The sequence below is a fragment of the Nanorana parkeri genome, unplaced genomic scaffold (genome assembly GCF_000935625.1).
Source record: "Nanorana parkeri isolate BGI_ZX_2015 unplaced genomic scaffold, ASM93562v1 scaffold864, whole genome shotgun sequence".
NCBI classification, from domain to species: domain Eukaryota; kingdom Metazoa; phylum Chordata; class Amphibia; order Anura; family Dicroglossidae; genus Nanorana; species Nanorana parkeri.
In genome coordinates this window covers 360,660-382,388 of record NW_017307132.1, presented here as the reverse complement: position 1 = coordinate 382,388, position 21,729 = coordinate 360,660, and the positions used below count along the sequence as shown (strand labels likewise).

Sequence of the window (21,729 nt, the reverse complement as noted above, 5' to 3'; positions counted from 1 at the left end):
ATATATATACATATATATTTATATATATATATATATATACAGCTTTGATAACAGATCTCATGCGTGGAAATAATTGAACAGGCAGCAAAAGGGTTTATATTTTATAAACATCTGTTGCACCCTCTCCAGGGGTGTAAAAATGCATTAAATATAAAATCCAAGAGTTTGATAGCAGCACATTTACTGCACTGTGGCAAAACATGGGTATAATAGTGGTATGGATTGATAGTGACTGCAGGGGATTAAATCATAGTAATATGGTCCTCTAAACAGTGATAGCATACATAGGCAATCCTGTCAGAATATGGGCAACAAATGGGCAATCATATACACAATATGCAGGCAGCAAACAGTCAATTGGTACGAAATGTAGGCAACAAAGAGGCAATTGTGACAATCTGAAGGTAAAAAAACAATATGTGAGCAACAAGGGGGAAACATCTAGGGTTGTATGTCCGTTCATTTGAATGTGTTTACGCCAGTACTGGTGTATACTCACATACAGCTATATACAGCCATTGGTTTCTATGGGCAACTCTTCTTTTAATTTTATGGCCACAATCTCCTATGTCTATGGGTCCTTATTATTATATATCTCCCAGTATTAATCAAATTATTAATACATGAGAGAAGTGTTCCCTAGTGTTAGTCAGGGACATGTACAGTTTAAAATTTTAGGCTGCTCTACTGCCGGATTGCCCATGATTGGGGTCATAGGACCAATATATGGTTAAAGGGAAACAGACTTCAAGAAAATATCCCAGATTTTCAATAGAGGAGGTATAGCAAAAGAGGTCTGCCCGAGGATGAGCTGACAGCCTTATCCAAGGAAGGGAAAATGGTAGTGGAAAGTAGTGGAAATATCTGGTTTAAGAGAAACCCATAGTTGTTATGGTTCATTAAACGGGTGATCCAGTATGTGGGTAAGAGGGAAGCTTTGAAGTTTAATTTACAGGCCAAGGCCTCCTGAATCTTTACAGTGAACGCAGATATCATATCGCAGTCTAGGTGGTTTGTGGGCCCATAAGTATCTGAGCAATGCCGATCTAAGATTAGTAAAGAAAGTGTGTGGTTATTCATACAGATAAATGTTGTTTTTGTAATCTCTCTTAATCTCTATGAATAAGTCGTTTGGTGAAACATGTTAAAGTTGGAGAACCACATGTGTGTTTACAGCATGTTTTGACTTCGGGAATAAACAGTATTTAGCTTGTGATATCAAGCTGCTGGGTGCCCTTTTTTTTGCCTGCACCGACAAGAGGGGTGGGGCTGTGCGACCACAGGACAATGAATATGAGCACTGTCTGCTTTGTGAGTTTCACTCTTCTTTAATGTTACTGTTCTGTAAACTAGAAGAAATTTGGTTTAATGTACCTCAACCATATATACAGTACTTCTTTGCAGTCATACAGCAGTGTTGTGCTGAAGAGTTTAGGCTGCTGTACAGCTACCACCCTGGCCATAACATGCCAGTATGTGGCAGGAGTCATGCTGTCTGTTCCTCCCCTACCACTGATGGCAATGACATGCTGAAGAGGGAGAGTAAGCACACATAGCTCAAATATTTTTGTTTTTTAATGTTCTTCCATGTTAATTGCTTTTAGTAACATGAGTACTCTATTCACATTTTATTTTCTCAGATAGTTAGGTATATTAACCAGTTATTAAGATAAGTAATTACATTTACTCTTTCATTTGACAGATGGTGGTACTGCAGTCCCTTCACAAGTATCAACCGTGTCTGCATGTGAGACGAGTGACGGAGTCTGGAGTTGTAGAGACCCACAGTCACACCTTCACTTTTCCAGAGACCCAATTCATAGCTGTCACAGCTTATCAAAATGCTGAAGTGAGTACAAATTCAATGTTGGGACATTTTTCCTTACCTCTGTGTATTCAGCTGAGCATGATTAGACAGCTTTCTAAAAAACATCAAATGTGAGTGTAAAAAACATAATAATCATAAGTGCATACTAAATGGCAAGGATGGAAGCTGTGATTATAAAGAAAGCAACATGTGACCATGATTTGTGTATAAATGGTGAGCAAAAGGGTATGACTAATGTAGTAAAAGCATACCTAACCAATATAAAGATTAAGGGGTAAGTTTGCAAAATGTGAAAAAATTACCTTAATCACAGCACCCTCCCCACCACCCCCGTGCACTTAGCTGTGATGTCCCTGCCAGTGGGTATAAAGGTCCTTACAGCGTGCACTGCACTTCACAGACTCTAACCATCATAATGCTCGTTAATGGTGAGCTACATCATAGCTACATGACCGCGCTGACCAATGAGAATCACTTTCAAGCTGGGGACCAGGTCCTGGAAGTAAGAAGCACTTCTTATTGGTCATCATGGTCATGGAATTGTGCTGACAAATGAGTGCTCTCCATTTTCGAGCATTATGATGACCACAGCTAAGTGCAGCAGGGAACTCAGGGAGGTGGGCAGGGTGCTGTAAGTTCATGTTTCACATTTTGTGAAAAGGTAAACTTACCCTTTAAGCTGGATATACACTGGTAGATTTTCATATGAATATTTCTATTTAAAAAATCTCATCAGAACATTTCAAATGCCATTAGAGACATTACTATGCTGTTGGAAATTATCTTTGGTATTATCATGCAATTTTAGCATGATTCATAGTTTCATTCATTGTTAGAATTTCGATCGTCGATTTGACACCAATAACTATTAGAAAAACGAGCGAGTGGTCTGAGAACAATTTTTTTGCAAACTAATTTCGAGCCGTGTATACTCAGCTTTTTTTTAGTAAATGATAAAGTGTGGTTAGTAAACCAGTAAAATACATAACAAAAATGGTACTTCTATAGGTTGGCTGGTACTCATTCCCCATCTACTTTTGTCTCAGGGGACTCCAATAATAGCATCTCCTTACTAGAATTCTTATCTCGGCCTCCCAGCACATCCATTGCAAATCCAATTAATAGAGAAGTCACGGACAACACATACTTCGTTTTGAAGTTTGAAGCAATTAGGCAGGGCTCTGAACACCACTGGTGATTCTATCCAGCAGCATGCATGATAATACCGATATCTTACACTTTAACTGAAAAATGCACTGTCCATTCACCTTATTAAACTGGAAGAGTCACTCAAGTAAGTGTTGGCTGGAAATCTTCAAGCACAGAACGATTGCCCAGGAAAACAATACTGGAAACAAACCTTTCTAGAGCATCACTATTGTTCCAGTTACTGGTAGTAGATGTGCCAAGGGTGACATCATGCAAGATGACATCAGACCTAAAAGGAGTCTTGGGGCACTTTTTTATGCATTCTTTAGCAACCTAGTAATGGAAATCACATTAAAAAATAGTTCAAACTGCAACTTTTTTCTGTACAAAAATGAACTCAGGCTGCAGCATATGTCTAATGCAGCACATGTATACCTTGGAACCTGTTCGGATATAGAGAAAATGTTTTTTTCTTATTTCTCTTTTATGGGTGGTATTCAAACTTTATTTAACCCCTTCGTGACTGACGACGTACAGTGTACGTCGCCAGCATCAGGGCTGTTTAAACAGACTCCCGGCGACTTTTGCCGCCGGGACTCTGTTTAAACTTGTAGAGCCGACTGTCGGCTTTACAACAGAAGCGATCCTGGCGACTTACCTAAAAGCTTGTACGATCTGCCCATCTTGGACAGGCAGATCGTACTTGTGATCATCGCAAGCCCGCCCCGCTGAGGGGAGGGCTTCCGATGACTGCAATGCTGAGCGGGCAGTGTGCACTTGCGCATTACCGGCCCGTGCGGCATTTGTCTTACGAGCACGCCACAAACCCGGCTTTTTTTTTCAACATGCTCGTAAGACAAAAGATGTGCGACCGTACAGTAGAAACGGGGATTTCCCGCGATTATCGTACGATAGTCCGCAGCTGTATGGCCACCTTTACAGTTGATTTGCAACAGATTAGAAAAACCTGCTGGTTGTTTATAGGAACAGGTTGGTAGCCTACCAGTATCAGCCATCAGAGAAAAAAAGCTAAGATTTCACTGCCTGTGTTGTGAATACTCTACTCCTTTAGCAAATCAACCCCACCAAGTACATGGGAGAGGGAGAAGCGGGGCAAGATCAGGATGTAGGGTGGTAAACAATGAGATCTCTTGGCCACGAGGATAGCTATGCTGGTTTCATCATCATATTCCTAATCTAGTTAAGAGAAGGTAGGGATTGCACCATCTTCCATAACGGCAAGTCATCCTCTTTTAGATAAGGCTGATATTAATTTCATTCATTTCTGCTGCAGATTACACAGCTGAAAATCGATCACAATCCGTTCGCTAAAGGATTCCGAGACCACTGTGAAGCACAAGTAGGCAGTGAAATGATGGGGTGAGTAAAAATAATAGAACTGGTTACAGCCATGTCTGCAAAAGGGGAAAACTGTGGTATTAAATGTGCGTGTGGCTTTTTAGAGCCAAGTCTGTAATGCATTCTGTAAAATTATTAGTGTCTAAGTCTCTGAAGCAAACTCTATGTTAGTATTATCTATGCAAATTTTGTGGGCCATATTACTCTAAATTATTTATTTTTTCGTAGGTTGTGTGTCCAGTCTGCTGAACGCCAAACACCATCACCACCTGTCTGCTATCCTAATCCTTTCTTGCACAACCCGCTGCAGACTGCACGTCTCTACTCTGTAGAACAGAAAGATCCGCCACCTTGGTACTTATCGACTCAAGGTATTGCTCCACCCTGGGACTGCACACCTTATGAAACCACAGGCAAAATGGCTGCAGCCTATGCCATGAAGTGTTATACCCAGCCACCTCCTCTGGGTTATTATGCAGATACACTGGCTTCAGCCTGGGCAGGACCAGCACAGCACCATCCAAAACCCAGTCCTACACCACCTAGCTGGGCTTTTCCCTTTCTAGATAACAGAGAAAAGGAAGAGCAATCTAGTCTTTGGGGAGACCATCCAACATATAACGAGGACAGCAAAAGGCGGAGAATGTCACCATATAAACCAGATGGATCCCCCCACATGTATGACAGAGACACAGACTTGCCATTCTATGGGTTTTACAGCCAGTAACATTAACAAAGGCGTGTGAAACTACAGTGCCTTTTGCAGAGGCATTGCTATTATGCATGGGCCCTGGTGCAAATTATGGATCAGGTACTCCCTTAATGGTGGCTGTAATGTCACGTGACCAAGTGCAGGGAAGGCAGTAGGCAAGGCACTACTCCTTAACAGTTCAGCCTTAAAGATCTTTTACGAGCAGTTTTCTGCTCAGTGTGCTCTGCAAACTGTATTTTTCAGTTTGTTTTTTCACAGAGGGGAAGTAGTGTATGGTAAGAAGTACTGTCCCAAAGCACAAGGCCCATCTGCTTCAAATGCAGTCCTTGACGCCAACCTCATGAGCTCTGTACATTGACAAGGTCTTAAGTCATTGTTTGCCACCTCTTTTTCTCAGTGTGAAGTATGCAAATGTGGATAAATTCATAGAGGCCTGGCCACATTTCAAGGCAGTAAAGCAGAACATATTCCGTTTCATTGACATTAATGTCACCAGCGCAAAACCAGCATGTGGCCAATTTTATTTTTGTCCACAGCTACAGAAAAAAAATACACCCTCTGGAATTATCTGGATTTCTGCACAAACAGCTCCCAACATGTGGTCCATTCTTTAATCAAGGAGATAACAACAATCTGCTTATTGTAGTCACAAAGACATATTTGAAAACCTGCAGTTCACTTGTGTTTCTGTGATTCCTTATGTGGAAAGCTCTCTTTGGTGCTTGTCATCCCAAATGGGTTGACGTTTGGACTCTAACTTGACAATTACAGAATTTGGGGTGAAACCAACACTCAATGTCACTAGAGAACTTGCATATGTGCCAGGCTCTCCTATAACAAACCATGGCCATCCTAGGCAAATGCACCAAGGATAACGTTTACGACCTATGGAAGTACCAGGGCTCTTAACACTGCTTAATCCTGGGCAGCCTGGAGAGGGATTATGCATCAGTTGTTTATTTATAGCTGAACATGCGTAAGACGGTGGGGAAGTGTCAGAGATGCCGTGCACACAAAGTACATTACACATAAACTTCAGATTATTGGCCACAACCTTAATATTTTCCTGTAAAATGTATTCATGGGATTCTGATTTGTTTCCTGTGTAATAGCAAATCAGATCCAAACTATGATGCTCCTTCTACAATGCTTCATGGTTGGAGTGAGGTTCTACTGTTGGTGTGTGATGTTTTCACCTGACTGCATACATCAACATCTAGGTAGTCTTTTGCAGACTTGAAAAATACAGCAATCTACTTTTGAAAAGTAGTAGTTCATCTCTGGACTCATTTAATAATTATTTTTTTCAGTGTTCCGGGGAGTTCTGCAGCTGCTTTGCGGTTTCCATACGACATGGGTAGGTAACCTTGGCACTCCAGCTGTTGTGAAACTATAAGTTCCATGCGACATTGCAAGAATGTCAGCAACAGGCATAGGTATGATAAGATTTGTAATGTCACCACAGCTGGAGTGCCAAGGTTGCCTATTACTGCCTTAGGGTTTTTTTACTTCTTTCCCCATTGCATGCTGCACTCGTCATGATGTATCCAGACTGCCCATTCAAAGGGAGAGTAGCGAACGGAACTCTATTTCCTTTATTTGTGGTCAGGTTGTATTTTGTGGCCTAATTAACAGCCAGGGCTTTAGAAATACGTGCATGCCTTTTCCAGTGCACCACTACAATTCTTTCAAGATTCTCAGTAATGTATTTGGATCTGAGTGTGATTCACATCAAAAGATCTTTGTTCCAAAGACCATACCAGCAGTAACCAATGTATACTTTCTCCCTTAAATGAAGTAGTGCGCCATTTCCACAACTTTAATAGCTCATTGATTGGAATACTCAAGTACCTTACTTTTACAAATGCCATTATCCTAAAGGGTTCATTTTCAATCAAGGAACTTTATTGTTTAAACCATTTGTTCAATAAAGATATGACATTACAAAATAGTGTATGTTGTTGGGTAAATAGGACCGTCTTATATTATGACTTAGATGGGGGTAAGGTCATATTTAAGGAGCCATTTCTAGTTCACAAAAATGTTTTTCGTGCAATTGTACAATGCACTAGGTGCTAAACACGGTTAACCTTAGGTAAGAACTGATTGGCTTTCTACGAAGGTGCTGTGACATTAAACCACAAGTGTTCCGCATTACGGCTTATAACAGTTCTCAGGGCAGATGGACTGCTATTGGTCCAATACAGGTGTTACAAATTGTTTAAGCAGGTGTGCCATCCAATATCAAATGTATAATAAGGATGATGTGATTGATCATGTTAATTAACACATTTTATAGATATTGTGTTCACTACATGCACTTTTATTAAAAAGTCTTATCAATAATAAACAGTGGTTGCTCAATCACTCTTGACATCCTCCTTGCTGTGTTGCTTCAGCAGGCTGGACAGATGTGATGAATGATGTGTCAACAATCTTGACGTCTCTGAAGTCATTGTTCCCAGCGTACTTACAAGCTGGCCCTGCAGGGTTTCCTTGCTAGGTAGCTTGGAATAATTCACAACTCCTTGTCGGCTTAGCAGTCTGTTTTCAACACAGGCTCCTGAAAAACAAAGAAATATCCAGAACGTCTTGCAGTTATAACTATCAAGCGTGCGTGTGTTTAATATAAATATGAACACAATTAACAGTTATGTGCGTTGGCATAGTTTGTACATACATTCAAAGATTTCTAACTAATAAAAATTGTTTTCTTAAAGACAAAAGTTTGTGAGAGTGAATTTTTTTACAAAGAGGGCCAATAACATTGATGTGAGGGAGAATAGCCGATGCTTGCAGGAATAAAAACAAGATACTCATTCAAACCAAAATGTATTAGGACATCTTTGAGCTGCATAGGTGATTCTATAAAGAGGGTGCGTCTTATTCACTAAACATTTTCATATGAATGACTTCAGTAGACGTCCAATTAGCACTATGGTTTTCCTGGATTAATAAAGTAGTAGTCTTATAAAAGTTTTTTTCTGGCTTTACTCAGCTCTACTTCTCCAAAAATACTGAAAAGATACTATTTCAGATTACATATGTTAGGGATGAGAAAGCTTGTAGTTGCATTGATTGCACATCCATGCATGGAAGGCATGTAGAGAATGGGTTATAAGTAGTCTCTCTTGTCCCAGTTTGTGTATTTTCCTCCATTGGCTTTTCTAAGTTTACATACTTCTGACAAGAAGCCTCACATTGTAACCTCAAGGGCTTCCCAAGAAGCCTCTTTGGAGGTGTTGCCCCCATTCTCCTGGCAGAAATAGTCCATATCATAAGCACATCCATCATCAACCTCAAGTCCTGCAACCAAAAAGGGCCTATTTTTCAAGGTCTAAGACCCAGTGGGGGCTATAGTGAAAGTGCTAATTCTGGGGGGTGGGGGGGGTTGTGGCAGATAATTGAAACTGAATTTAGAAAGGTGGCAAGAGCATATCTAATCCGAATAGTGTATTATGTGACTTAAACGAACACGAGTATTCTTGTTTGTCAGGGTGTTTCCATTGCCATATCTGTTAGATTGTAACTAAGTGACCAGGCCTGTAATTCAGAAGTATAGGCCCGCACGCTATCAAATCTATCTAGAGTAGGATCAAATACAGTCTTAAAGTCCTCTGCTAAAATAACCGCCCCCTTTGCGATCTCATTAGTTTTACACATGCAGGCATCAAACCTGGCAAATTTCAAATGGGGGTGGGAGATATACATTACCAATAGTATAATGCTACACCAGATATTCAAAGATAAAATAACAACCTTGATGATCTGTTCTTACAGCAGAGATTTGCTCATTCAAATGCTTAAACACTAGGATAGAGACTCCTCTCAAAAAGCATGTGTAAGTGGCATGGGCCACCTAAGAGCCATAGCTTTGGAACCAGTCAGATGGGTCTCCTGAAAAAGCAGCAGAGGTTTTAGTCATTTCATTTGATTAAACACTAAGGACATCTTTATTTTAGAGTTAAGCCCTTGGTGTTTGAGGTCAAGAGTTTAAGTTTGGTTGTCAAGTGTAAAATCTATGATAGAATAAGGCCCTTGAAAGTGACATATAGAGAAGACAATAAGGGAATCAAGGTTAGTGCAGAGTATGGCCAGACACTATAGATAGTGGGATGAAGGTTTGACACAGCACGCACATCTTCAATACCACAAAGAACAAATCAGAGAAACGACACAATAAAAGTAACTGAAGTAATTTCCAAAGCCTTCCCTCCTGGCCCACTGGCCTAGCTTACTGTGAGCTTTATACCCCAACATACAGCAGCTGTAGGGTAACATGGCTGAGACCAATCCACAAACCAAATGACAGTGCACAAAGTAAAAAACGGACAAAACTAGAAAAGGAGATTGAGTAGTAATTATGCACTGTGTATAATTTGCTGCCTAGTGCCACCTAGTGCTAAAAGCAGTGCAATTTAGCCATGTAAAGCAATATCAAAGTAGAAAGTTAAGGTGAAACAGCAATACATTAGGCATCGCAGGCAACCAGTGCCATAGTGTGCAGGACCTTGGCTGCATTCAGATAGAATGGGAGGATGTTAATTTTCCATAGTAGGAAGCAAGGTCTGAGGCAGGAGATAAAAGTCTCAGACAGCTATCATTCTCCAAGTGCAGAGGTTTCTGTTTGTTCTGTTTGACATGATGTCGATCAATGGCATAGTTAGAAGACCAGGCTCAAAGATAGATATCTATGAAAGGATGGTAGAGCTCATGATCACAGAAGACTGCAGATCATAAACAACCATGATGACAGGAAACGTGAATTAAAGTCTGTCAGGGGAAACAATCTGTTCTCTAGTATTCTGATCATCTGAGTGCAAGCACCGTTCAGCCGAGGGTCTTCAAACATGTTCCTTCAGCAAAAGTTGATCTAATGATTGACTTCTGTCGAGGGCATAGGGTCACCAAAGGATATCATTTAGTATGATTCCTGCTGAATCGGCAAAAATTCACTCTGTGTGTACACATCTTAAGGGTGGCCACACAATCTCGCTGTATGATATCCTTCAGAATTAACAACTATATGTACTGTTAGCACTTGCCTAATCAATCCATTCAATTTACATCCAATAAGGTAGGTCATGATCACAGAAGACTGCAGATCATAAACAACCATGATGACAGGAAACGTGAATTAAAGTCTGTCAGGGGAAACAATCTGTTCTCTAGTGTTCTGAGCATTCAGCAATTCACTGGCCACTGCAGGGGTGTTGAAGAATTGTGTTTTCCCATTGCTGACCATGTGTAGCTAGGCGGGGTAAAGCATGCTGTATGCAATGTGGTGGTCTCAGAGGTGTTTTTGACATTAGTAAATTCTGCACGTAGAAGACAGCACTTCACAGTAACCACTACTATCCCGTTTAAAAAAAACCCCCAAAAAACAAAACCCAGTGCTTATGAAGAGTCAAGAAAACGATTCAGCCAAATGTCTGTATAGGGTTTTCTATCAGTATCTATGCAAATTCTCCTAAACACAGTTTGAGGGGTGTAACTTCTCCACAAACATCTAAGACAGCACTTAGATGCCTGAAAGACCTCAAAAGTAATTTAGATATAAGCACTATTCTGCTCGGTGACGAGTGTCATCCACTGGAATAATCTTCTCCTACTAGAAATCCAAATGGCCACTCAAACACCTAAAATGATCAAATCCAGATAAAAGTAAACAGAAGCTTTCATTAGAATACTTCATAAAAATAAATTGCTCTTGTTTCTCCCACACGTAACCCAATGCGTTTTGTTGGTCAATTCAATTTACGAACAAAACACATTGAGACACAAAAGAGCAATACAGGTAAATGCCGCAATGGACAGGAGACTCAAAATGCACAATTTTTCACCTCACTGGTGTACAGACAAAGTAAAACAGTCCGGACCAGATAGGACTCACTATGGAACATTCACACTTATAAACCAAAATGACTTGAAGGTCTTAGATATCTGGCGAGTGTGGTCTTCGATGTTGGTGGAAGAGTCACGTTCATGATTTGTGTTTTGAAGATTGAATCTCATGTTCACAAACATACATAAACCGGTGGAAAAAAATAAATAGACGTTTCAAAGATCTTTTTGCTTTGTCGAGTCTTTTGAAGTAGGTTATTTTTCAGACTGCGTAGTAGCGGTAAGCATTACTGAAAAACAGCACATTTTTCTCATGCGGTTTTAAAATGCATGTGAAAGTTAAGTGTCTACAATACCCTGAATTAAGTAACTGTACAAGTAATATATCTTTGTTAGGCACAAGAGGGTGTTAACATACAAGGAACATATAACAAATGTTGTGCATAAAGCTGGTGCTGAAAAATAATTGTTTTTTTTTAAGTTCTGAGATAAGCAACAGCGCTGTCCGGTGTCAGAATACCCGCATGCTCCATGAAGCTGATTGACTGCAAGCACCGTTTGGCTGAGGGTCTTCAAACATGTTCCTTCAGCAAAAAGTTGATCTAATGATTGACTTCTGTCGAGGGCATAGGGTCACCAAAGGATCTAATTTAGTCTGATTCCTGCTGAATCGGCCGAAATTCGCTCCGTGTGTACACACCTTAAGGGTGGTCATACACCATCAAGTGGCCACACAATCTCGCTGTATGATATCCTTCAGAATTAACAACTATATGTAGTGTTAGCACCTGCCTAATCAATCCATTCAATTTACATCCAATCAGGTAGGTCCCTGCACTAAACATTTGAAGGAAGTTGTATAATCATATGGCATGTATGCAGGGGTGTAGAATTCCAATCGCCCGACGCCCGGGACAGGCAGTTTCGGGCATCGGGCGAGTTGTTTTTTTCTACATTTAGCCCGGCTGCGGGAAAGAAGCACGGCTAAATGTAGTGTGGAGCCGTTTCGTACAAGTGGTTTTGAATGGCTGTACAGCCGTCCAAAATCACTTGTAACGAGCCTGAATCTCACTCCCCTCCCCTCCCTCCCCCCTCCCCCCTTTCTATCTCCGGCGGCCGGCCATGTACCTCTCCCAGCTGTCTCTGGCTGCACGCTGGCTTCTTTTCTGCCCTGGTCTTCGGGGTCCCCCCCTCTTGTGAGGGAACCGGGACCAGGCAAATTAGATTAGGTTACAGCACGGAGCAAAGAACGCTTCTTTGCTCCGTGTGTGCAGTGATACAGGAATGCAGCCTTCCTGTCACAGGAGGACAAGCACAGTATTGTGCTACAACTCCTGTGTTGGAGGTGACAGGGTCAATAAAGAGAACCTGTCACCTCCAAATGCTTTCACACAGGGGCTTGTTAGCCCTTGTGTAATAGCAATAAAGTTAAGTGGAAAAAAAAAGTAAAAAAATAAATGACAATTAAAAAATGGAAATACATAAAAATGGAAAAAATAAAAAAAGGCGATAAAGTAAAAAAAATAATACAAATAAATGAGAATTAAAAATAACCAATATTACAAAGTAAAAAAAAAAAGGAAAAAATAAAAATAAAACCCCAGCTGCACCCACCATCTGCATGCATGGGGTATTGTGTGTGATTGGAGTGAGCGATCCGTTACCGCACGGCAATTGTGCACAAAATCGTGTGGATGACCTAGAGGTCACAGAATCACATACCACCGCCGATCGCACTGGCGGTGCCATTATTGTCTAATGGCTCTGCCAGATGGCGTTGTCTCCCGCCACAATACCGCCCGTGCAATCAGACATAATCACGGTTGAAAACACTGCATGGTGCGTGTTGCGAAAAAAGGCACATGTACCTTTTTTCAGTGATTGCCACACGGATGTAACTCCACTGAAATCAATGGGGCCGCGCGGCAACTGCTGCATGCAACCGCACACGATCGCCCAAGTCTGCACCAGCCCTAAAGGGTAAATTCACTTTCCCAAGTAATTTGGAAAAATGGAATTATCTGCTCAAATCTGGCCCCCTCCTGCTATACTTGCCTTTCAGGGAACGGTCCTTCCCATCCGCCAATATGGGTGTACTATCTATAATTGTTCCATGTATTCTGAATTTCACTCGCAAATTGCAAGCACTCGTTGGTCAGCGCAGTCACCTGACGCCACTGACCAAAGAGAAGCTCTTCTTGGCACTGCTAGATACGGTTTGGATAAAATTATTTTTTTTGTATCAGGACAAGCAGATTGTCATGAGGGACAAGTAGATCGGGCCCCCGCTTTAGTCCTTGGACAAGTAGGTTTTTTTTTAAATTTCTACACCCCTGGTATGGCTACCTTAAAGTGTATGTGAATCCTAACAATGAGCTTCTATTATTTGCTCACTTTTGGACTGATAAACATACTGCTGAAAATGTTCTGCAATATCCTTTTCATAAGTTTGTTGTTACTGCCAGAAATCTTGCGGGCTGATAACTTTATGCATCGGTTAGCGCTATGTTATCGGTTAGCACTGTTTCAAGCTCTTGCTATTGACTACAGAACACCTACCTCCGTACTGCATATGAGAAGTGGAGTTTTGTAGTCTTAACACTTTCTATCCCAGGGTAACGACGCAAGGACACTAAAGTAGCACAAACATCTAAAGACTGCAACATATTCAGTTTTTGATCTTGGCTTTAAGAACTGACCTCAATGCAATTGTCAGCAGCTACATATTGGATCACATCACTGCATTATAACAGATCAAAGTGTGTAACTGAAACAGTGGATAGCAGAAATTGTCTTATGATGACCATGTACAGTATTGAGAGATGGGCTCATCTCTCAATACTGCATAGGCAATCCCAGCCATTTGTTAGACAGTTCAGGGCTACGCTTGATGCACTGGTAATACCCAGTGGCATAATAAGATAATCATACACATGAAACGAGTCGAAAACTAAAAATTGTACACGTAGCCCTGAATATCCAGATCATTTTTTTTTACTATATATTATTTTACATAAAAAGGTGACTGGATGCTTTGAGCAACAAGAGAAGATTTGTCCCAGAGCGGCGCGCCCGGGAGCAGCGAGAGGACTCCCCGCAACGATCGGAGAGAGATTCAGTGGCTTCCTCTGGATTACTGGACTCGGAAGTGATGTGTATTACATCACTTCCGGTGTCACTTGTTACAGTCTCTGGGTCTTAGAGCCAGGAGAAGAAGCTGGGCAGAGCTCTTCTTCTTCAGCTTCTTTGGGATCCCTAGGTGGCATTAGGAGTCTGAAAGACCCCTGATGTCACCATAAAGAGGGCCTGCCACACCCTATCTGCTATTACATAGGGGCTTGTTAGCCCCCTATGTGATAGCAATAATGTTAGTGTAAAAGTCCCCCGCCCCCACATACACACACAAACATGCATTGGTGCGCCTACGTGCGAAAACGACAATTACGCTGGACGTTACATATCGCCGCGAACGTCGGAGTGAGAGCAATAATTCTAGGGCCATCAATCACTGTTAGCACTAAACTGATGAATGGTAAAAGCGTTTCAAGTGTTCCCTATGGGAAATTTGGGGTATTGACGTTTTTTTTAAGGCTTGACATGTTTGGTATCTAATTACCTGGCGTGACCCCAACTCTCATATTTTGCCAAACAAATGGGTATTATATTCTGCACTAAATTTTAATTTTGTTTATTTTATCCTAAAAATATTGGTTTGATAAATAATTGCGCAAATACCGTGCAACATAAGAAATTGCAACTAGCATCTTTTTATTCTACAGGACCTCTGCTTTCAGAAAACATATCATTGTTTGGGGTCTGGAGCTGTTTTCTAGCCAAACAATTATATTTTATCATGTGTGCGCAAGTAGTAAGAAATTGCTCCGGACCGCAAGTGGTTAAGATCCAACTCCTGAGTTTAGTGTCACTTTAACCACATACACTCTTATAACCATAAAACTGCTAACATCTTGATTGGAAACTCACCTAAAAGCACTGTTTGTGGCACTGTCCGTGCAGCCTGTAGCATCTCCTTCACCTTTGCTTCGGAGCTCACCACTAGAAATGTATGTCCAATAAATAATGGTAGCATGGCTTGGAGTTGGAACTGGTCTAGAACCTTTCTAGTGACCTGGGGACAGAGAAACATCACAGAAGTCCATAAATCAATTTTCTCTATCTCCCACAATGTATACATGTATCTTTTTTTACTTTAGTACCTGATTAGGAAAAACTTTGATATGAAGGTCATGCTTGAAAAGCCTGTGTCGAAAAAGTAAAAAGTCCTCTGCTCCGATTGAATTGCGCTGAAACACTGCAATCATCTTACTGTTCTGGAGAACTGCAGATAGCTGGGTACACAGAAATCGCTCCAGTAGGTTCTCCTAAAAATAAGGCACAGAACTTTTAGCACACAAATACTTGCAATTAAAGTATAGCTATACTTCTGTCTGTGTTGCTTTTAGAGAAATGTCCCTTTACTTCCTTTCTGAGGACAACCTTTTCTAGAGGGCATAAAAAATGTGTACTTAGAGTCGGGTATAAAGTAAGATCTTGTTCAAGTCTGGGAATATTCAACACATACCTTAATGAGAGTGCTGTCACTTTAAATAAGCTTCAAGTAGAGCTGATCAGTAAAAACAAATACCAATGTATCCTCCCTCTCCAACCCATTAGAAGATACTTTGGTTTTCCTTAGGGCAGGTTCACACCACATCCAGATCATCTCCAGACCAGACCAGATTGTTTCCGGACCCAAAATGCATCCTAATGTATCCCTATGCTATTTCTGGTCTCTGTTCACACCAGCGCAGTCCGTTCCAGACCAGACCGCATGTCTCATTTTGTCTGGTCTGGAATGCACTGGAACTGCGTGCAGGTTCACACCATTTTCCGGACCAGATCTGGTCCAGGAAAAGGGGAGAACCTGCCCCCCATTCACACCACATCCAGATCATCTCCAGACCAGACCAGATTGTTTCCAGACCCAAAATGCATCCTAATGTATCCCTATGCTATTTCTTTCCTCTATTCACACCAGTGCGATCCGTTCCAGACTAGACCAGACAAATACTGCATGTCTCATTTGTCTGGTCTGGAATGCACTGAAACTGTGTGCAGGTTCTCACCATTTTCCGGACCAGATCTGGTTCACAAAATGGTGAGAACCTGCCCTTAAACTTGCATGCCTGCATTGTGTTAATGAGGCAATTATCAGCAGCTGCATGAGCCGTGACAAGGGAGCCATCCCTATCCCCTCCCGTCATTGTTGCAGCAACTGGGCCAGCTAAATTAGGACCCCACCTGGAGCTCCACCCACCGGACCGGCGCTGACTCGTCGCTGCTTTAGTCTCCCGCACAGCACCACAGTGAGTAAGGGGGGGTGGCACTATTAAGCAGGGGCTAATTGCACATCTATTGTCTCCATTGTATTAGCAGTGTGTACCCTATATGTAATAGGTATAAAGTACACACTGCTTATGCACTGGACACAATAGATTTACAATTATGCTCTGCTAACATGAATGGATTAAATGATCCATATGTAGCCCTGTACTATGGATCATTTAACCCATTCATGTTAGCAGAGGATAATTGTAAATCTATTGTTGCAGTGCACTCTATAAGTACATGTACTATATACTACATATAGTATGCACAGCAACAATAGATTTACAATTATGCCCTGCTAATATGAATGGGTTAAATGATCCGTAGTACATAATATGTAGTTGTACTATGGATCATTTAACCCATTTATGTTAGCAGTGCAGAATTGTATATCTATTACTGCAGTGCATTCTATCTGTACACATGTCCCGTACACTGCAGCAATAGATTTACAATGATCCCCTGCTAACATGAATGGGTTAAAGGATCCGTAGTACAACTACATGTTATGTACTATTATGTACTACGCACCATTTAAACTATTCATGTTAGCAGGGGATAATTGTAACTCCGTTACTGCAGTGTACGGGACATGTGTACTGTAAATATACTATGGATCATGATTTAATCTATTCATGTTAGCAGGGCAGAATTGTGAGCGCCTCCCACAAGCTGAGTACCGAGATGCGATGCAGCGATCCTGCCCAGCGCCGACTACGAGAGGCACCGCGTGAGGCACCAGGGATCGGAGTGAAACTGTGAGTGAGGGAAGCTGGGAAGGGGCTGGCTGTAAATCTATTGCTATAGTGTACTGGACGTGTGTACTGTATATGTAGTACATATATTCAGCACACACCTCCACTACACTACAGCAATAGATTTACAATTCTCCCCTGCGGAATCATGATCCATAGTACATAACATGTAGTTGTACTATGGATCATTTAAAGTCACCTGTCCCTTTAAAAAAAAAAAAAAAGTATCAGTAATTGCTATCGGCAAGTACATGAGGGGAAGTACTTGGGCCTGAGAAAGGGGCATCGGGACATCCCTAGTAAACAGTAATAGTGGTATGCATTAAGCCTGCTATCAAAGTATAAGACACGTGTTCCCCTGCCTAAGAGCTCTATGGGTACAAATGTAGGACCACATATGCACACTTCCGTCATAGTGAGTGTCTGAATATGAGGCTAGAGGGTATCGGGACATTGGGCGTGGGTACAGATGGGAGCATCTGGCCCCTAACTTTTGAAGTTTTCTTTAATTGCTGTCAATGGACCTGGCTTCTAGAAAATATCCTGACTCCAGATAGGACAGACTGGCTCCGGCATTATATATTAATTTGTCCATTTTTTGTAGTGGCCAAAATATCGGCGCTGAACACCAAAAACGTCCAGAGTTGGGCTCCTGGTACTGAAATCATTTTTCCATACCAGCTTCAAGATCTTTCAAATATTACTCTTACCTTGCCAGTGTCTTCAGGTCTAGTTCTTGGCTGCAGACACTTCTCATCGGAAGGCTTAGGTGGAATATACTTTGTAAGCGCCATAATCTTTTGCCTCTCAAAGTGCATGGCCTTCTTATGACGGGTAACTGCTTTGGAGCCATGGCGGACACACTGGAAGGACGGAAGCCAGGCTGAGAAAAAAAAAAAGACACTGTTAATTCTTTTGGGGTAGTGGGGTAGCCATTACAATGGACAGAGCATTTTTGTTGGAGCAGCAGACCAGAGTTTTTAAGTAACCAATGTTACTCACTGATGGAGAAGGTCACGGATACAGAAAAAAAACAAAGGGGAAAAATCAAAAGTTTCAGATCATTACAAATTTACAAGAATGCTGCCAACTAGAGCTGCAACTAATGATTAATTTTCATGATTGATTAATCGGATAAAAAAATTAAAGACCATCCTTCATTTAACCACTTGCTGACCGGGGTGTTTATACCCCCTTCCTGACCAGGCCATCGTTCAGTATTCAGCGCTGCGGTACTTTGACTGACATTTATTCCGGCATGCAACGATGTACTGAAATTAATTTTATACCATTTTTGGGGACACATAGAGCTTTCTTTTGCTGGTATTTAATCACCACTACGGGTTTTTTTTTTTTTACTGTATAATAAAAAAAATACTGACATTTTTGAAAAAAAAAACCTGTTCTCCCTACGTTATGTTATAAAACATTTATTATTACCCAATTTTTTGGTAAAATATAAGACAGGGTTATGTTGGGTAAATAGACACCAAACATGTCAAGCTTAAAAATTGCGCGCACCTGTTAAATTGCAAAAAAACTACCATACTCAAAATTGTCCATAGCCGACGCTATAAAAGCGTTCCAGTGCGGGCGATCACACTGTGGGTGGAATCCGCAGACGGCATCTGAATGTGAATACAGCAGTTAGTGGGCTGGTGCAATAACCAGCCTGCTATTGGCCGTTTCTAAATGCAATAGCCGATAGCAGGCTGGCTATTGCACCTGCCCACTGCTTGCTGTGCCCTCCTCCCAGCGTGGAGGATAGAGATAGGCGATCCAACCAACTAATCGATAATTAGAACAGTTGACAACTATTCTCATTATCGATTAGTTGGTTGCAACCCTACTGCCACCAACTGCAAGAACACCCCTCCCCCATCCAGACATGGTAAACCCACACACGCTACCACCACACACAAATTACAAGTTTGCAAGCGACCCATATTCCTTATGCTTTTAGTAAGACAACTGTGCTCTCCAGCTGATATCCGGCTCGTACATAAGTTTTGCTGCTTTCTCTAGTTGTAAGAGAGAATTTGTAAGAGAGTTGCATTTCAAACATTTGAACAAAACGGGCTTTCCGTATACATTTTCTGAATACCACAGTATATAACATGCAGCTACCAGGCATCTAAGAGATCTTGTGCAATGCAGGCATGTGGGGCTGGCGGTAATGAAGAGTCGGAGAGTCTCTGCAGAAGACTAATGCAGGGAATGGCTGCAATGTAGATAGATGTATATCCTGGACCAGCCTTTCTCTCAGGGAGCCGCCACACACTGGGGTGCCTCGAAATGTTTGCGTAGCGTCATTTCCATGGTTCAGGTGGGCCGGCCAACAACACCATGGAAGTCAATGGTGCTAATCCAGTGTGGGTGGTATGCATTCAAAAAAAGGACAAAAATACAACTCCGCCCAGGCCTTCTCTGCCTCTTGCCCCGTGCAATGCTGCCACATCCTGTACGCAAATGTGAGGGCAGGACTCTGATGTGAAGGGGGTTTTGAGGATTTCACAGGGTGAAGGGGTCCACACTTTTTTTGTGTTTTTTGCAAGGAGTCACCCCTTAAAATCCATACCCTATCTATGATAAAGAGTCTGACATGGATTTTGGGGTCCACTCAAGGTTTTTTTTACATTTTAGACTGGGGTGCCTCGAGATTTTGCTTGCTTTCAAATAAGGTTGATTCTGATTGGTTACTCTGGGTAACAGCTCCAGATTCTGTCTGCTCCGGTTTTGATAACTTCCCCACATGGCACTTGTGTACCATGGATTCTGGCACACTTCAACGCACAAGCTTTGGCAGGTGCACTTGGGATGCCATTAAAGAAAAACCCAGAGCAAGACATGTATTAACCCTTGCAGTGCGGCTACCCCTGCACTGCAAGGGTTGAGTGCTTGTTTTTGTCTATCTTCGGAGCTGGCTTGTTCCTAGACCGATCCCTGGAGCCTCTCTTCCCCCCTCCGCTGCAGCGGTCTAAGGTCTCAGAAATCACCGCGTTCTATACACAGTGTATAGACCTGAGGACGCCAAGGAAAATGTGCCGGTGTCCTGTCGAAATAGGCAACCGTGTCACTCCCGGTGACTTGCCAGCATGAGATTTCGACTAGCTGGCGGTAGTGTGCATGCGTGCATAACAGAAAGCCCATGAGAATACTCCTCAAGTTGCAGAATCAAACAGAACGCACTACCAGCACCAAGCGAAATAAAGCCCTTGTATTAGTTTCATACCAAGGCATGAGCGCTGGCAGCAATTGCACAACTCTGCGAGTATTCTTACGAGCTTTCTGTTATGACACCGGGTGCACACGCATGCGCACTACCACTAAGTCGTCAAAATCTCCTGCTGGCAAGTCACTGGAAGTGACTCAGTTGCCTCTTTTGACAGAACACTGGCTCAGTGGTTCGGGTGAGTTCAACTTTTTTTTTTAAGCACCTAGACAAAAATGAGCAGTAGCCCCACTGCAAGGGTTGGTAAACGTTTTGCCCAGAGGTCATTAAGAATGAATAGTAGCACACCTGCACAAACAAAACCTGCGTTGTTTGTGTGCTGCAGGAAAATGTGTAATTTGTCACGCATTGCCCAGGTCCGAACCAGGTACATTGGACATGTGCGTCTCATGCTGCAGTGTTTTGGTTCTACTTGCTGTGTGTCTGACACACCCAGAAGCATTGGATGCTGCATCTTTCCAGGCCAGCGCAGCTCAGCAAGTTATTATTACTGTTATTTTAGGGGTACTGTCGCCGATGGACGTGTGAGTTTCAGTGGATTGCAATACCAAAAACCAGTACATGCACCTTTCGTGGCGCATTCAGCAGCCCATTTATGCGACACACCAGAGGCATGTTCAGTTGCTCAGACGCTGCGAGTGCTGAGTTAGCATTGCTAACTTAGCACTCGCAGCGGAAATGAATGTGATTGCAGGACGCCGAGTGTGACGGAGAAGGTGGGGACAGTGCACTAGCAGCCATTTTAACTGTGGGCACACCTGGCAGCGTTGGGGAAAGGTGCCTGAACACCCGATGGAGGAAAACAATTCAGTGTGGGAACCTACAATTTATTGTTTTGGTGGACGAGCATACCAAATATTTGTTGGAAAATTGTATTAGTCAAAAATATTATCTTCCACCATTTTGCTTAGCACTGCGCACCTGAAGCATTCAGTGAAGCTGCTGCAGCAAAGTGCTGCAGAATAGCTACTCAGCGCTTGGCTAAGGAACTGAACACACCTCTGGGCTACAGTAGCACCACAATGTGACTGAGCCCCAAAAGGTGTTTTTTTTTTTCTGTTTTCTGGACATTTGTACATTCACAGCTTTCATTAGGCTAGGAAATGAATTGTAGTAACACTAATGAAATCTAAAAGGAGAATGTCTGCCATGACTATTGAGGAGAGTGCAGGCTGGACTCATGAATGACAGCCATCAGTCTGACCTACACAGAGTGACATAAAGGTCACATTTGCGCTAACAACACCACCGGCCTACATGTAGATCACGTGGCTTTGTAGCCCGCGGCAGCGCGCCCCCCATTCCACTACAGCGCCCGCGGCTGGTCACGTGTCCTCACCTAGCTCCCGAGCTGCTCCTCTCACCAAGGCCGCCGCCATGCTGCCGGAAGGAACCAGGAGAGCAGAGGCGGCGCACAGTATCATGGGAGCCGGGTCGTATCCTAGCAACTGAGGACGCGCAC

At 42.3% G+C, this 21,729-nt stretch overlaps 2 protein-coding genes across 2 annotated transcripts in view; one reads left to right on the top strand and one right to left on the bottom strand.

Moving 5' to 3' along the window:
• Window positions 1-5,070, top strand: part of TBX21 (T-box 21) — a 48,831-nt gene extending 43,761 nt beyond the window's left edge. Inside the window, exons 4-6 of the mRNA XM_018565595.1 lie at window positions 1,703-1,849; window positions 4,272-4,337; window positions 4,578-5,070. Of these exons, the coding sequence (XP_018421097.1) occupies window positions 1,703-1,849; window positions 4,272-4,337; window positions 4,578-5,063 (699 nt within the window). The 3' untranslated portion in view covers window positions 5,064-5,070. The remainder of the gene's footprint in view (window positions 1-1,702; window positions 1,850-4,271; window positions 4,338-4,577) is intronic.
• Window positions 5,071-7,353: 2,283 nt separating this feature from the next.
• Window positions 7,354-21,684, bottom strand: MRPL10 (mitochondrial ribosomal protein L10). Its single transcript, XM_018565592.1, has 5 exons — window positions 21,607-21,684; window positions 17,746-17,918; window positions 15,110-15,274; window positions 14,877-15,021; window positions 7,354-7,611 (listed from the first exon to the last, which is right to left on the bottom strand). The coding sequence occupies exons 1-5, from the start codon at window positions 21,644-21,646 to the stop codon at window positions 7,409-7,411; spliced, it is 726 nt and encodes a 241-aa protein (XP_018421094.1). The 5' UTR covers window positions 21,647-21,684; the 3' UTR covers window positions 7,354-7,408.
• Between the last annotated feature and the right edge of the window lie 45 nt (window positions 21,685-21,729).